We start from the raw sequence: 17,566 nt of genomic DNA, 5'->3' as shown, positions 1-17,566 counted from the left end.
CTTCTGTTTCTGAGTGCCATTTGCAGGCTCTCCTATTAAGTTCATTTAAATTAAGAATGTTGTTAAAGTCTTTAAATGCAGTGATTAACCATTGCCTGAAGTTTGTCACCCTATTTAGATTGATTTTGGTAGTTATAAGCTCTTTGAGTCTTGTCTTATTGGCCATTAAGTATTATTCAAAATGCATAAAAACTTGTGTCAAAGTTTTCTACTATTTCTACATCAGTCAATTACATGTTCATCTTTAGTTCTCCAGGCTCGTTTGATTTTATCTAAGCTCTTTCCAAAGAGAGTGATTGAAAATAATCTCGTACTGCTTACATCGGTTAGCAAATGAAAGGAATACAATTTTAAGGAGGTAAAGTAATCTACCTCAGTAAGATTAGCTCATGAAAGCAGTTTAATATTAATATTTGTATAGAAGATTAGTAATTATTTTTACTCTCATCCTGATTTATCACTGATTCAAAGCAAATTGTGATTTACTAAAATGTTTTCACTGATTCGCATTATTTCCTTGATCACATACACATATGTGTACATAGGTATGTCTATGGCTTCCTTCTGAATTATAAAAGTCAGCTTTAAATAGAGCCATCCCAATATTTGACACAAATTGCCCCCAGTTGCAAAACATACAAGTATATAAAATACATAAACATGATTTGAGTAAGAGTAAGTAGATCTTATAGGTAATAAGGTCATTTGCTCAACTTACTCCCTAGTGGTAGTCCTGTCTGTAAACAACTTAGAGATTTTCATACCTTTTCAGTAAATTGACAATATTTAACAATTATTTAAAGCATTCTGAAATGTAGTTTCCATTTCATTTTTATATAGGCTTCTATTGGAATCTAGTGTCATTTTTTCTTTAAAAAAAGTGTCCTTATTTTGCATTTACATTCTCTCTCTCCCTCCCTCTCTCTCCCTCCCTCTCTCTCTCTCTCTCTCTCTGTCTCTCTCTCTCTCTCTCTGTCTCTCTCTCTCTCAGGCAGAGGAGCAGTGTCACCTCCTGAAGGACTTTTACCAAACTGAAGACCTGCGGCAGAAAGAGGAGACTGCAGAAGCCAAGCATCGGTCTGACTCAGCTGAGAGGCAGTGGCTGCTCTTTTTGAAGAGAAGTTTTTTAGTTCAAGACCTAGGGCTTGAGTTCCTTAATTTAATGAATATGGTGAGAATGACATTATGTGAGTCACACCATCTGCAAGGATTACTTGTCAAAGTCAAAATCATAAATTCAAATGTTCAGCTATCACTTAATCAGCAGCGTGGGTTTAGAAAGTTCTTTTTTAGCTTCATTCAACTTCAAGCAGTGCTGAAGCCCAGCATTTCCATGTTTATTGAGTCCCAGACTTCTCATAAGTTTATGACATGAAGGCCTTTTTAGCTGTCTAGAAAAAAGAGTGATCATAATCCAAATGCATGATTTTTATTATTACATGGAAGTTCACCCAAAAGTTCTGTCATGTTGAGAGCGTGCAACGGGGTCCTTACACAGGTTCCAGTGGCTCAAGTCAACGTCTAGGATGAATTGTCATCTTGAAGAATTTCTTACGATAGCAGATCTTTTTATAGTGAAGTTCCATTATATTTAGAAATGTACTCTAAACTTTAGTTGACAACTTATATCTGTAAAATAGTCTATAACCCTTATATAAACTGCTGACCCAGCTAAAGTTCTCTACAGAATTCTTAAAAGATAGCTAATCCTCTTCTCCTTCAATACCTCCAGTATCTTCTGAATGAAACTGCTCATTCCATTGTTAGAAAACACCAGCTGCTAGAAAACATTTTTAAAATGCTAAGTCAAATCTTCATATGTGGTTCTATCCCTCTGTAGCTACACAAAGGAGTAGGGAAAGTATTCATGTTGGATTTCTCTTACACATGAAAATCCTTCAAACATTAAAAATAGTTGCTATAGCTAATCTGAGTCTTTTTCTGCAGCAAACCACATGAAAACCCTTCCTATAATTTATGAGAAGCTTTATTTCTCTCTCCATCCTGATTCTTCCTCCCAGAAATTCCTATGATTTGTCAAAATCATTCATAAAATGTAACCAAGAAACTAAGTGCAACTGCAACGCAGAGTACAATGAAGGTTCATCGTTCTTTACTAATGAGACCTAAGATTATCATTCATTTTTAGCCATGATTTTACATTGCTGATTCATATTAAACCTGTGACTGAATAAAACTCCCATGCATTTTTATTACAGTTCCCACCAAGCTAGGTCTCTCCCATTGTGTAAGTGTCGGCCATTCATCTTTTACATATAAATGTGGGTCTCTCTATTTACCCCTATTTAATGTTGTTTTGTTCATCTTCACCTGTGATTCTATCTCGTCAAACTAATTTTGGATCTGCTGTCCAATACATTAGCCGTCCCTCCTGGGTTTAATTCTACCCCCATCCATCTAACATCCTATGATTTGCATAATCATAATTTGGCAGAAATCAGGTTGACTCCAAGTGATCAGAGAATTCTTTCCAAAGTGCTCACAAACTTCTTGATCAACATTGAACTTTTTGCCCTGGTTTTCATTATAAAGCTTTCCAATCTATAAACTGTGTAACCCAGCCTTTCCCCCCTTTAAAAGTCAAAGCATTTTTCTTTCTCTGATTTTCTGGCCCTTCACCTATTTTTTTTAGCCCTGCAAAGATAACTGACATCTACAAATTTTATTAGTACTCCGAGATGTGATTAACCTCAGTCTGGAGCCTGAATTCATTTGGAAGAGTTAGTTTCTGTCTAACTATCCTCACCTACTTTCAGCTGCAGTTTTCTCTTTCTCTTTGTTTTTTACCTAGGGCTTGAGTTCCTTAATGGAATAAATATAGTGAGAATGACATCATCTTCTTTGTTTCAACCTTTGTTGTTTAAAAGGCCATTCTTGTTCAATTTGTGGGGAAACAAAATATACATTAAACAGTTCTAATACATCTTATACTACCTTGAAGAATCACAGGAAACTTGCTAAGCAGTTTGCCCATGTTCTTATGTTATAGAGGTGTTTGTTGTAAAAAACAATTAAGTTACTTTTAATTTAGAACATTTAGAACATGTATTATCTATCTACCTATCTATCTACCATCTATCTTTTACATTTTTACTTTGTTCAGTTTATATTCTTCCATCTCTTGATTGTGTACTTCTCTGATTTGCAATCATAAGAAAATTTAAATGTTTGCAAACTGCATTTTTTGCCTATTACTAACTTCATGTCAGGAATTTTATTTCCAGGTCTGAAGTTTCCATTTGGCTCTTTCTTATTAGAGATCAGTTGCTGATGAAATTCTCTTTCTTGCTCTCTCTTTCTCCACCTTTGCTATACTTTTTAAACCATAATAATCATGGGTGTTTTAAAGTGCATGTCACCTAATTCCTGCATCTGGATCTGGAGTTGCTTCTCTTGTCTACGGTTTCTCTTGCTGTCCAGTCCTGTGGTCCTGTCTTGGCAGAACTAGTAAAAATTTATCAGATGTCAGGCATTATGTTTTAAAAATGCATATTTTACTACTGTCCTATGATAAATTCCTCCTTATTGTTAAGAGTTATGGTTCATATCATAATTTACTTTACCGGTTCAGTAACATTCCAAGATAAGAAGTGGTTTGTAAAGCAAGTGAAACACATTTCACTTCTCTTCATATCTTTTGGACTGTTAGGCTTTGAACAAACATTATTGTTGAGATTTGGTAACCAGTTTGCCTGTTAGGGGGAGAATGCCAGCTGGCACTGTCTGCTGAGTGTTCTGCTCTTGACTGGGGTGCTGTGGCTCATATCTTCAGGATGGAAATTGAAACTTTTCCAGTTCATCTAAAAGTCAGCAAGATTGGAGAAGCCGATTTAAGTGAGAAATCTGGCAGACATCTTGATGAAAGTGCCCATTTACACATCTACTGTGGTACATTCCAAGGATGCTGTATGGGATGCCTGCCTGTTGTCAGGTGTCTAGAAAGCACGGTATCAGAAGACCATTTACTGTGCCTGAATCTAAATGGCAAATAGACCACTTAGCGTCCTTACGCAGAAGTAGAATGAGCAGTATGTGTACTAACTAGACCTCAGGTGGATTATTTAATCTTCTTGAGGGGTCAAAGCACTTAGGTCCACCAAATACATAATCACTCTTTTTGGATCCTGCCATCTGGACATCAACAAACCCTACTACTGGTCTCCTTTTCTAGACCTCGCTCGGACCGGCGTGCCCTGCTGACTGCAGTTGTCGCTGACATGCCGCGACTTCCAAGTGTATATTAATTCATGTATTTTATTACATTTTGATTATTAGTTTCTGAGTGATGTGTGAAAGATATCCTAACCTTATTTATAGCATAGATAAAAGTTATGATTTTGGGTGCATCCTGCTGAAGTTGTTGAGTATCTTCCATAATATTTAGCATCTTCTTAGTCATAATTATAGAGTATGCCATTTTATTCCTAGATCTCCAAATTCACGGGCAGTTCTCATTTAGGAGCTGCAATTATATTTTTCTCCATTAATTGGCACCTTATAATGTCTAAATTAATAATATAAATATGCAATATTAATGTTTAAAATAATTTTAAAATGAAGTAACCTATTATTTAAAATATTCTGCTACATTTTTATGACACTGTTTCTAACTACAAGCTAAAAGGTCCCTTGACTTTTAGATATTTAGTTGTCATCATTATAGAAATCCACATACATTTACTTCTTAGAAATTCAAGAATTTACTTTGATGACATCAGAGTAAAAGTCATTATTCTGCCAAACAAATATTCTTCAGTTTTTGATGTTTGCACGTGAAGTAGCACATTGTCTTCTTACTCTTTACCTCTCATTCTTCTGCCTCCAATTGAATCTCCTCTTGTTTAAAACCATCGTTTAAAGGACTTCAGACCAGTCAGCCAGAACCTAAAGTGGGGAAGAGAAGTCTTGCAGTTTAGACACTGTGCTTCTGGTGCCCAGTGGGGATACAGAGAGAGAGGTACATTTCTGTTCTCACAAAAGGGAGCAACTTGAGGAACTGCTCACAAGGGAAACTTAAAATAGTTGTAATATGTACAAGGAGATAGTTTAAAGAAAAAACAGACCAGAAAAATCTGCCCCTCACATTCCCTGAGATTTTGACATCTGTTATTGAGTGTGTTAAAATGAAAGGTAGAATGCACTTTAAAACATCCGCATTAAAGTAATCTTGCCTTTAATATAATACTCTGTATCCTGGAGTCCATTCAGTCACCCCCTCAAGCCCCAGAAGGCGACTCCGACACCACCGAGGTCTCGGAGAACTCAGGGCCTGCCGTCCCAGCGTGGAGTGTGGCTTCTGAGAGCCCAGCCGCACAGGCACTTCTGCCTGGTCTTCGTATCAGAACTGCCCGTGCTCCGCTTTGGTTGTGACCAAGTGTTTGCCTCCTAGAGTAGTTATATGCAAAAATGTTATATTTCTTGGGAAAGAGAAGCCATTATAGGAACTATTAATTTAACAGGCGCAAGAGAATGAAGTATTAAATGTGGAAAGTAAAGTGCACATGGTGGAGAACGCTATGGAAAGCCAGAAGGCAGGAAGAGAAGAACTCAGCCGCCTTCGGAGGGCACGGCAGCTTACCGCCTCTGCGAGCAGGCCTGGGAAGCAGCAGTGGGGAGCCTTCAAAGAGCAACTTAGAAAGGTGAGGGAATGCGTGATGGGTGTCATTCAGCCTTACGAAAGAAGGAAGCTCTGGCATATGGGACAACATGGAGGAACCTTGAAAACAGTATGCTAGTTGGAAAAGTCAGAGATACAAAATGAGAAGTATTATATGATTCCACTTACATGAAGTACCTGGATGGTCAAATTCACGGAGAAAGAACACGGAATAGAGGTTACGAGGGGCTGAAATGAGGGCGGGAATGGGAGTTGGTGTTTAATGGGTACGGAGTTTGCATTTGGGGGCGATGAAAACGTTTCGGAGGTGGACGGTGTTGGTGGTTGCACACCAATGTGAATGTACTAATGCCGCTGAGCCGCACACCTAAAAATAGTTAAAATGCTAAACTGGTTGTGTATATTTTACCACAATAAAACCAAAAGAGGGAAAGAAAACAAGGGCCTATGCTTTTCTTCACTGATGTGCTTTAGAAGCACGAGCTCACGCCAGGTGGCGAGTGTTCTGATGGGGACGGAAAAGTTGGGTGACACACCGTGTCATCCCTGGAATGACCCTAACGCATTTCCTGGCGGTGGCAAAGAAACCATGTGTAACCATCCAACGTTTATTTCAGACTACTCACAGCTTAAAACTCCTTCAGGAAGCACTTATGCCCGTGTCTGCGCTTGACCTTGGAGGGAGCCTCCAGACCACTTTAGGTCTAAGGGAGAAATGGAGTGCAATGAAGCCTCAGTTCCAGGTAAAGAAGCAAACCAATGGACGTGGGTGAATGGAAAAGTTTTTTCACTGTTCGGTTGCAGTTTACCTAATTAATTTTAACAGACTGGTGAATTGCCTTTTTTTTTTTTAAACAAAATCATTGCTTGTCCAAAAAAATCCACTTAAAAACACCATTTTCTTACTGTTTTTCTGCACTATTATGGATTTGATGATATACAAATATTTGGGCTATAAAAAAGTCCTAAAAGTAGTCTTGTCTTAGATTATTTTAATTTACATTAAATTATTTTCTTTTTAATGTTTTCATCATATATGTTTACTGTAGTTGTTTTCTAAAGGGTGTAGACATGTTTTAGATCAAGCATCTCAGAACAAGGATGAGCAAGCTCTGACACAGAGGCTGTGCTGCCCTCTGCCCCTGGAATGGCCCCATGATGTCACTGTCTCCACCCACTGCTCCCCCAGGCTCCTAGCACCCTCCCAGGAATTTGGCCATGCTCTCCTATTTTCCCTCTCAGAGAGCCCTCAGGATGTGAGGGATAAAACCATGAGTCACGTTCCCAGGCCCTGACTACTAATGCATTCCAGACCCCCCACCTCCCGACACTCCCGAACTCCACACAACTGCCAAAAATGGTGGTCAGTTGTGTAATCCTCCTGCCTGGATTCTTGTCCTTTGCTGCAAAGTTAAGATACCTGTGCTTCTGTGTGTCACTGCTTTGTAAGTGTTGGCTTTAAAGAATCCTGAAATTCGAAGGTTGAAGATTCCTATAGGGGATATCTAATTTATGTTCCTTTCAGACAAATTGACATAAGGTAGAATCACCCCCCACACACAACACTGTAGCCCACAGTGAACTCAGAAAGTCCAGTCAGCCTTCCTGGCAGGTTTGTTGATGTTCCCTGTGTTGCATGCTCATCGGCGTTTCGTGTGTGCTCAGGCGCGCGTGCCCTGCACATGCAGGAGTGTGTGTGTGTGTAAGTTCCTGTGAATCAGGGACTGGATAGCTTCTTTGCCTCTGTCTCTGTGATGTGCAGGGACACATCAAGTATATCACTCTGTGTGATATATTGATTGATTTAAACTTGAAGATTCTTATTAGGTCACTCTCTTGCAAATTACCTCCTCATCCTAAATCATTTCTGTTACTTTTCTCTTTTCTGTAACATTCAGTCCTGAAATTACTGGAGCTTCCTCTTTGAGTTGCCCACACTTTGCACATTCTACCCCAGGATCTGGACTTCTGTGAGGGATATCTGAGTAGTGCTGGGTAAAAGGAAAGGCGGTTTATCCCTCCCCACAGGCAGTGGCTATTTGTGGATTCTGGGATGACCACTTTTAAAGCAGCGCATCTACTGTGCTACTCAGCTGTGGTTCATTCTGATCATTCTTTCATCACAGAGGACAAGTAATTCCCCTAATATATTTATATACTTGTCTTCTTTTGGTGTTCTTACCCTACCACCTGATTCTAGTCTGTTAAATATCAAGGGTGATCATGGCTTCATACAATAAATGAAATACGTTACTTAGCAGATGACTAGAATATTGGGTGAGCTACAGAGATATATGACTTTCCACTTCACCACCTAACTTTAAAATTAGGATTTTTTTTCATGGCTCATAACCTAAAAACTTCTCCTGAGAAGACAGAGATGTAATAATACACCCCTAGCATCAAACACAATACCCGGATTTGCAGGGGTTGGGGTGAGAGCCACAATATTTTTGTTAACAAATGAGAGAATAGTTGGTTATTTAGATTTTAATATAGTCCATTGTAAAGTAAAAAGGTCTCTAAAAGCTGGATTTCCTTTGTCACTGTTGACATTTCAGCAACTGAATGATGAGGTTCAATACATTATAAAAGAATCGGAAGCGTTAAATGGCAAAGGAGCCCCTGTGAAGGAGAAGTCTCCACAGCTGAGGGATCTCATTCACCTTCATCAAAAACAGCAGGAGAGAATCCGCGACTATGAGGATATCCTGTACAAGACGGTCCAGTTCCACCAAGTCAAGGAAGAGGTGAGACTTGCCGTAGATATCTGGGAGACCCTCAGTTTTAAACTATGTAATTAAATATAAATTACTGTATAATAAATAGAAGCCGAATTGCTTCCTCTGATACTAGAAGCTTCCCACAACCTGGCCTCCAGCTTTCCTCCCACTGCACCTCCATGCGCCCTTCCATTCCAGCCAACCAGCCCCGCTCTGTCCCTCAAAGGTGGCACAGACGTTCTGACTCGCAGACTCCCGGGCTGCCCTTATTGACAGGCCCCTTTCTCTCTCCTCGGCTGTCCCCTGCTTCCAGTGACCCTGCCTCACTTGCGATGATTTCTTCTCTTCTAAATTTCTAGAACTCTCAGTGATTATTCCACACTTTTGTCATTTTAGCATCTTGATTTTTAATTACGTTTTACCCCCAACTCAAGTGTAAGCTCTTTGAGGGAAGAAAACAAATTCAGTTTTTTTGTATCTCAAGTACCAGACATCATAGAAGACTCAGTAAAAATTCACAGCTAGTAGAAATAGCCTCTATTAATAGAAAATGGAGATGCATTGATATCCTTTAAAATAGCTTCTAAATTTACTCAGATCACAAACCTAGGTCTTCCTAAGATTTCAGGCTATCACCAAAAACAGTGTTTTCTTCACTAATAGAAATGACAGCATTTACCCCTCCGCCTTACCCTGTTCATTTGCAACATTGTAACTCTTATTTGGTAATAACACTATAACAACTGTAGATGGGCTTGGCAGCATTTGACCAGCTAGTAAAATATGTGATAGGAAACAGGCTTTAAAAACCTGTCTTCATTAAAATGAAATTCATGTTAATTGTTAATGCTCTATATTCCAGCTGGAACGTCTCATCAGATCAAGAGAGTTGGCGTTTCCAGAGGAGCTGATGGACCTGGATAATGCACAGGATGCCCAGGTTCAGCTCAGTCGCTCTCAGAAAAAGCAGGCGCATGCAGACCATCTCCACAAACTGGCCCTTTGCCTGGGAGTGGACGTCATCTCATCAGTGCAGCGGCCTGTAAGCCACGTAGAACACCATCGCTCTGACCTAAACCCAGCTGGGGGAGGGCTGCCGTGGGGCGGAACCAGGCAGACGGCATAGTAGGTGTTACATTTTAAAGTACATTGCAACATGGGGTAGTGATTTGTGGTGAGTATCTACCACCTATAACAAAGGAAAAACATTTCAAGGAGGAAGAAACCAATTATAAAAGTCTTGTTTAATACATCTACTCTCATGCTAATTAAAAAAAATTGTACAGATGTGTTATCTAATACAGTAGTCATAGGGGGTTTTTTGCATTTGAAATGTGCCCAATGCAACTAAGAAACTAAACTTTTAATTAATTTTAATTTAAAAATAGACACTTAATGCAGTTATTGGAAGACTTTTAAATATGTTCAGAACAACTTGGATATGGGAATTTACATTTTAAAGTACATACTCTGTGAAATTTAAATACAGAGCAAGTATTTCTGATAGAAATTTAGCAAAAATTGATATATGCTATGAGTGTGAAATGCATACCAGATTTCAAAAACTTAGTATTTAAGACCTTACTAATATTTTTATATCTGGTCATGTGGTAAAATGTTGATATTGGACATATTTTGTTAAACTGTATTGTGAAAATTAATTTCACCTGCTTTTACTTTCTAATATGACTACTAGAAAATTTAAAATTATTTATGTGGCTCATGTTATATTTCTTGGATGATGCTGTTTTAGCATTTCAGATCTGCAAAATATCTCAGAGATCATCTAGCCTCATTTTATAGAAGGAGAATCTGAGGCCCAAAGAAGTTACTTTATCCGAAAAATCCCAGAATGAAAGAGCCTCCTAGTGGAGACCAGAAGCTCTGGGCACTAGACATTGGGTCTGCTTTATTCCACTGGGTGGACATTACAGAGATGTCTAAAAGACAATGAAGTAATTCCAGACCAAATTTTCATAAGTAACACATTAAGCTCTAATTTAATGTATACAAGGTCTGTTCAGAAGGTATCCGGCCATGTAACATGAAAAATAGAGACATTTATTGAAGAAGATACAAGATACAATAGACATTGTCCTAGGACCCTGATGCCTCAGTCCCCTTCAAAGTAGACACCTTGACACCTCACACAGTTCTCCCAGTCACCATCAGCTTCCCATCATATTTTCCTGGATCTCATCAATGGTCTGAAATCTCTTCCTTTTCAAAGGTGATTTTAGTTTGGGGAAAAGCTAGAAATTACAGGATGTCAAATCTGGGCTATAGGGGGCTGAGTCACCTGGGTGATTTGATGTTTTGCCAAAAAACTCTACACAGGATGTGATGCATGAGCAGGTGCATTTTTGTGATGAAGCTGCCAGTCACCGACTACCCACAGCTGTGACCTTCTCAGTCATCTAAATAGTTTCTGTGGAGGAATGTTCAAGCTGAATGCAAAATTTGATGCAGATTCATTACTCTACTCACTCAGTCATTTTGAATGTGACAGCCGCACAATACTCATGCTCACTCAACAGCATCCACCTCCCCCACTGATTAGTACAGTGAAGTCGTCATTGTTCATGCATGTGCGTTCCAGTCTACTCTCCTTGGCTGCCAGGTTATACTGATGTTGTGCAAACCATTCTTATTATATTAACAATGGTTGGACTTTCACCAGAAGGAATACACACACACACATGCATTCACACACACGTGTGTGTGTATGTATATATATACATATGTGTATATATATGTATATGTACATGTATGTGTTGTATGCATATATATATCCTCTAAATTCCTAATTTAAGGGAGAAAATATTATATCTGTTCTATCCAATATGTATGATATTAATAAAATAATAATGGCCAACTTTATTTTAAAGTTTATTTAAGATATCCACTAAACTACATGGAATGCACTGAACCTAAAGTATTTTTTTAACTGACAGATGTTGGAATACATAATATCTGTCACTGTTGAGAGAATCTCTACTTTCACCAAGAAGGAGCTTTCTTTTTAAAGAGTTTTGTTTTATTTTATTAGTAAATTTATTTTTTAAATAAAAAAAGTAAAATGTCTCACTTTGTGCAAATAATGTAAATTGTTCTGTAGTCCGCGTCTGGCCTTGGCCTCAGCCTTGGCAGCCCTCCGCTGAGTGGAGGTGGGGCACTTGTATAATGAACCTGAGGTCGAGCTCAAGTTGACAGGAAAATTACAGTGCAGAAGCCAAGTGTTCCTAATGCATATTTTATGCCTTTTGAAGTAGAAATTAGACCTTATAATGAATGGTGTCTCTGAGGAGTTGGGTGTGATGAGCAAACTTCAAAACGGAAGTGTCAAGACTTGAAATCTAATGGTTTGCCTTTCCCTTCATGTTGGGTGTCTGGCTTCTTTCTCAAGTCAGTGTATTCAAATATGCTTAAGGTAAAAGGAACCAGAAGCCTATTTTTTAAATGTCATTTATGAGTTTCATAATGCACGTAAATAGCATATTCGTCTCACTGCTGTTTTGCCTGTTCCCTTTGTTACTGCCACTTCTCTTTCACTGTTAGAACTGCTCAAATGCATCTGCAAAGAACCTACAGCAGCAGCTGGACGTCCTCGATGGGGAGAGAGTGACCTGGCGTGCCAGAGCTGAGGCGGATGAACGGGCGCTGGCCCGCAGCTTGCAGTTCTGCACCACGAGGGACGAGATAAATGAGGTGGGTGGCAGGGGTCCGAACCGACACACTACCTGAAGCATGTGTCTGAACCTAAAGCACGTAACTCAGTGGCTGTGCCTGTACACACACACAGAGTCAGGCTTTCCTTTCACCCTGGACCTTTAATCCAGGGAGCAACGGCCACAGAATGCAAAGTCTGAGTAAACTTCAACCTCCCAAACTTGTTGACATCAGTACTTTGTCAATGCATTGGAAAATCTAGAATTTAGTATTACAGTTTATAGTACACTTCCCCCTGCCCCCCCTCCACCACTCAAACCCTCACAGCACTCATTTGGTTGAAGGAATACAGCCTCCCAGGGCATAAAGGGCAACACTGGCCCCTTGCAGCCAGCTTCAGCCTGCTGAGGTTCTATTTCAGTGCCACTGACTCATAGTGAAGCGGGTGCTAAGGGCCAGGAGAGCAGGCTCTTCACCTCAGAGGCTACAGAATATTATCACCAAAGTGAAGTGGCTGGTTTCATATTTATCAAGAGTAGGTTTTCTGGCAAAACAGCTCCTAGGAAAAAAGAAGTATCAAATGAAAATTGTCCTCTGCATCGGTGCACCCCATCACATAATTCCACCTCCTCTTCCTCAATTCTCCTTGACTCCCAGCCCCCCGATACATACCGAACCACAAGCACCACCCTCCCTTAGTTAAATTTCCATTTAAAGCCTTACGTGTTCAGGAGAGCAAGGGTCCCAATTCTTGAGGGGGAATTGACAGAACACAAGGCACCATAATTTCAGGTCCATTAGTCACAAATCCTTTCGGAAAGAGGGTGGGGGAAGATGGAAGTGGTACACCTTCTTAAATGTTGTTTATGACCAGTTTACACAATCTAGGCCCAAAATACATCAAACATTATCCAACAACATTAGAGCACAGACTAAAGAATGTGTAACTAATCTGGAACAGTGGTCGAGCTCTGACGTGCCCTCTCCTACAGGGCATAGGCAAGGGGAGGAGGCAAGCTGGGCTGCAAGGAAAGGCGGGAAGGTAAGAGGAGAAGAGAGCAGGAGAGGCCACTTGGACCCCATTCAGCAGGAGGGAAGCGGAAACCAACATCGAAAACAATGGTCATTTTAGCAATGTGCTGCAGGACTGTAGAGTTTCTGCTCGGAGTTCGTGTTCGAGGAAGTCATTTTGAGCTAGGGACTCATTTGGGATTAAACCTGGAGGGTACCCTGCCCTCTACATGGTAGAATGCCTCTCCTGGTTCTGTACTGCAGCTAGTAACACTTCGGTCAGCCTGTGGTAAGGAAAGCAGTCTCAAGGAGAGCATTATTCTTCCCAAGACCATACACTCTAGACTTGCTGCCATGAAAGCAATTTGCCCATTATCGTTCCCCAACTTTATCTTCCTTCTCCCTGTCTTTCTTTTCTGCCCTTCTTCTCCTCCTCCTGTTCTTCTTTGTCGTCTTCCTCATGGTAAACTTTGTGTCTTGCTGAAAATCACCCTCCCTGCCATGATGTTCAGCTCTCTGTTTACTGAAATCACAAGTGAAGCTGGCCAAGGCTTATTCCCAGTGCCCGAAGGCTCAGTTCCCATCTCCCTGAAGCACTGGGGCATTTATGGGGCTGGGTCTCCCTGTTCAGGCCCTCCCCACGGCTGGTTCTGTTTACAGGGGCTGCCTCGTGAAGAGCCTGTGCTGGGAGCCAGCTGGCAGGGACCGCAGACCGCTCTCCCAGTCATAGTAGAGCTGCCCGGGATTGTCTGTACCCTAACAGGAATGAGCAACCAGATACGTGTGGGTTTGATTGAGGAATCAGATATCACTCTAACAGGGTCTTAAATATGAACACAGCTATTCTTCCTGTTTGCTTATACTTTACATCCAACTAATCTTTGAAGTAGGTTATAGTTTCACATTTAAAGGATCTTTGAAAATCTTTTGTCCTTTTCCCCCTTTCCTTTCTTGTATAGATATAGTAAACATGTCACAGTGTAGTATCTATACTCTGGGCTTTCTAACCATGAGTCTAAGTGGGGAAGTAATTAGAAAGGATATTTTCAGTGTCCTTTCGTAAAATAAAGATATGTGTATTCTAGTTTGTATTATGAATATCCGTGCAAACAGATGGCCAGATTCCAAGTGGTAATAGTATTTGACACCTAGACATTTTTATTATTATTATTATCATTAATTCTGATATAGGTACTTAAAATATTATGTAAAATTCAAAACAATATGTTCCACTACTTTTTTTCTGTATAAAAAATGTCAGATGCCTTACCAGTGACCTAGACCTGGCATAGCATCTGTTTTTTTAATTTAACTTGAAAACGCATTGTGTGTCTTCTAATGTGCTTAAAGGGCTTCTTGCAAGTTCAGAGACTCAGAGTTGAAATGAATTTTGGAGGATGTTTAGTGCAATATCTTCCTTTTTTAGATGAGAAAACTGAAGTGCATGTCGTTGTCATTTGGCATTGTGTGACAGGACTGTGGAGTTTCAGCTCGCAGAGTTTCAGGGCACCAGCTTTGGGCCAGCGGCTTGTTCATTGGCACTGCTCAGCTCGGAGTTCACCATTCCCTTGATGTCTTAGTCCATTCAATCACCGCGCAATCTGATGTTTAATGTATCTCTTTCCTATGCTTTCCTCTTCTATCTTTATTGTGTGGCGTATATAGATATATAGATATATGTGTGTGTACATATGCCATATCTATATATGTCTGATATATATATACTCATAGATATATCTATAGATATAGATATATATAATAGATATGATATATAGAGATATATAGATATGTATCATAAGCTGTTTATATGACCTAATATAATAATACAATTAATTTGATTATTTCAACCAAAATTACTTTTTTTAATATTACCACAACTAATTTACATGGTTTTAACTACATGAATGGCCCTTAGAAAAGGACATGTTACCTCAAAGCAAAATAAAATGAGGTGTCCTAACTGTGATTTTTTTAAGTGTCGTATGATAATTCCTTAAAGACAAAGAATCATGAATTTGTGCCTTAGGTAAAATATTATTTTCTAATTTCATGCATTATATAACATGGGAAATTGTAAAACTTCATTTTCTCCCTGTCTACCTACTAGAAAACACAACCTTCAGACTGACATATTTTATGATCTTTTTTCCTCACCCATTTCACACAAAGACATGTTTGTATGCATGAATGTTGAATTTCATTATGTATTTTCTTGCCTGGCAATATAAATAATTTGCTAATACACAAATGTTATAGACATTCTCTGCCATATTACATGACAGAACATTACTCATTCTTTATCCGTCTTCATTTAGAAGTGTAGTAAGTTAGTATTGAACATGTTTTCTTCTTGCAATCTGGCCAAAAAAATTACCTCTACATTGACATGATGCTAATGGAAATTTGTAGCTAGAGTCTCATTATGGACCACAAACAATTAATTTGCTGAAAAGAATAGTAATGGCAGAATTGGGTCGGTACCCATTTTCTCAAAATAAATTTTGTGTTCAGAAGCTTTCATACAATTATATTACTTGAGTTTGAATTTTGTTGCACTGTAGCAACATCTACCCCATCAGGAAGGAATTAGAAAAGGATGATTGATCTATCTATCTATCTATCTATCCATCTATCATCTCTCTACCCTATGTCCAAGTCTGTGTTCTAATCACACCAATTCTTTTGTCAATTTGGATAAGCAATTCTTCTGAGTTCAAGGCATACAAGGCAGAACAGAAGCAATAAATTAGCATAAGGGAACAGTGCAGCTATAGACACATATACAACTATCAAATGAAACCTTCTGACATAGTACGGTGATCTGCCATTGACAAATTGATCACGGGCAGGTGCTCACTAGCAGGAAAGAAGCATAAAATGAGTGTATAGGTGAGCAAAACACCTCATGGGGTCAGCATGGATAATTATTAATTTTTCCAGAGTGATAACCCCAGTTCATCATTTTAAGAAAAAAACCTAAATTATTGTCATTCAGCAAATACCCATCTGGCTACTGTGTGCCAGGTGGGTCATCAGAATGCAGAAGTCTGTGCAAGCAGAGACCAGGGTTAATTAAAGCCCACGGGACTTAGTCCCAGCCTCTCGTCAGATCCCACAGTGGGCCCATTCAATAGTACTTGTAAGAGAGCAGGAACTATTATGATTTGTTCTGAAAATGTCTGTGTCATAGGGTTAAAATCTGTTATGTTTGGTGTTTTCCATCTGCAAAACAACTCTTCCGAAAGAATAGAGCTGAAGTATAAAATCACAGCTATAAAGTCCAGAAAATAAAACTTAAATATGTTATGAACACACGAAACTTGCAGAATGAATAAAACAGGTACTGCTGAGACTTGCTGCCACCTACAAGGTAAAATGGAGCCATGTCTTCTCTTTCCAAGCCGCCATGCTTTCTGCTGCTACCAGACTGGCCTTAAGCACTGCAAGAAGTGGTGCAGTTGCTGGGTAGGAGGAAGGGCCAGAAAGTCTTGTAAGGATTAATAGTCTGCCATTAATAACTGTATAACCAATCATTCTGGCCCTTTTTGAGTTTTCGAATCCCTTCATTTCAAATGCAAACATCCCTGGAAGATGATAACACTGCAGCTTTTCTCACAAAAAGTGAGCATCAGTCAGAGAGCTTTCTTCTGGAATGGGCACAACAAGTGGGCAGGAGACGAAGCTCATGAAATGGGTATGAAGAGAAATGCACTACTTGTTCTGTGTTTTTGCTTCTGGCCAAACTTGTGCCATAGTTCTAACGAAAGGCTTTTGTTTGAAATACATATCCTCAGTTTTAAAATGTCCCATGTCTCTCACATAAATTGGCCTTGTCAGCAACAGACTTACTAATAACACATTCTTGTGCCAAAGCTGCCTCAACCAGTGCTAAGAATAGCAAGCCACCCTCATAGTCATCAGCCTCTTTTTCTTCTGCTTCTTCTCAAAGAAGCGTTGTTCTTTCCTAAACCTGAGAGGCTTCCTGCTCCCTGGGACATTTGGCGAAGATGCTCATTCTGCTAGTGGCAAAAGAACTACAGTTTTAAAGTCTTAATCTATTTCTCCTAATTATGGCTACATTAACTTAGTCTGTTCATTCCATAGCAAATATGGAGGAGCTGAGCCAGTGGAAAGATAGGAAAATCACACTATTCACTAGGAAAAAAAATCTCCCTCCTGATTTTCTTAAGACTTTCCTAAATGTAATGAACATGAATTAAAACAACATTTAAATATTTCTGATTGGGTAAACTTTATCTTGCCCCAAGCTCTGGGTGTTTTTCCTGGCTTACGTGGTGCAGTTGACCAGTTGTCCTAGCCATTGTCACCATTCCCCATTGTTGACAAGCTACCTAAAGTTAGAGACAGCTGCGTGAACAATGATACCACAGTCAAGCAACCGTGGCACTCAGTTCCTTTAAAACTATGATCACAAGTTATGTGGGGAATGGGAAGTTAAGTTTTTATACTGAAATATGCAGGTAAGAAAATTAAGCATAACTAAGCATGAAAAAAATTTGTGTGT

General features: G+C 39.4%; 1 protein-coding gene across 4 annotated transcripts in view; it reads left to right on the top strand.

Moving 5' to 3' along the window:
- CCDC141 (coiled-coil domain containing 141) overlaps positions 1–17,566 on the top strand; it is a 149,840-nt gene that overhangs the window by 111,534 nt on the left and 20,740 nt on the right. For all 4 annotated transcript variants that reach the window (XM_045196305.2, XM_045196304.2, XM_045196306.2 and 1 more), the window contains 6 exons: positions 992–1,171; positions 5,481–5,660; positions 6,256–6,381; positions 8,200–8,388; positions 9,224–9,403; positions 11,920–12,069. In XM_045196305.2, the coding sequence (XP_045052240.2) occupies positions 992–1,171; positions 5,481–5,660; positions 6,256–6,381; positions 8,200–8,388; positions 9,224–9,403; positions 11,920–12,069 (1,005 nt within the window). The remainder of the gene's footprint in view (positions 1–991; positions 1,172–5,480; positions 5,661–6,255; positions 6,382–8,199; positions 8,389–9,223; positions 9,404–11,919; positions 12,070–17,566) is intronic.

Source organism: Desmodus rotundus, chromosome 2 (assembly GCF_022682495.2).
Source record: "Desmodus rotundus isolate HL8 chromosome 2, HLdesRot8A.1, whole genome shotgun sequence".
Classification (NCBI taxonomy): domain Eukaryota; kingdom Metazoa; phylum Chordata; class Mammalia; order Chiroptera; family Phyllostomidae; genus Desmodus; species Desmodus rotundus.
The sequence above is the reverse complement of the archived record's forward strand: the minus strand, read 5'-3'. Positions and strand labels throughout refer to the sequence as shown.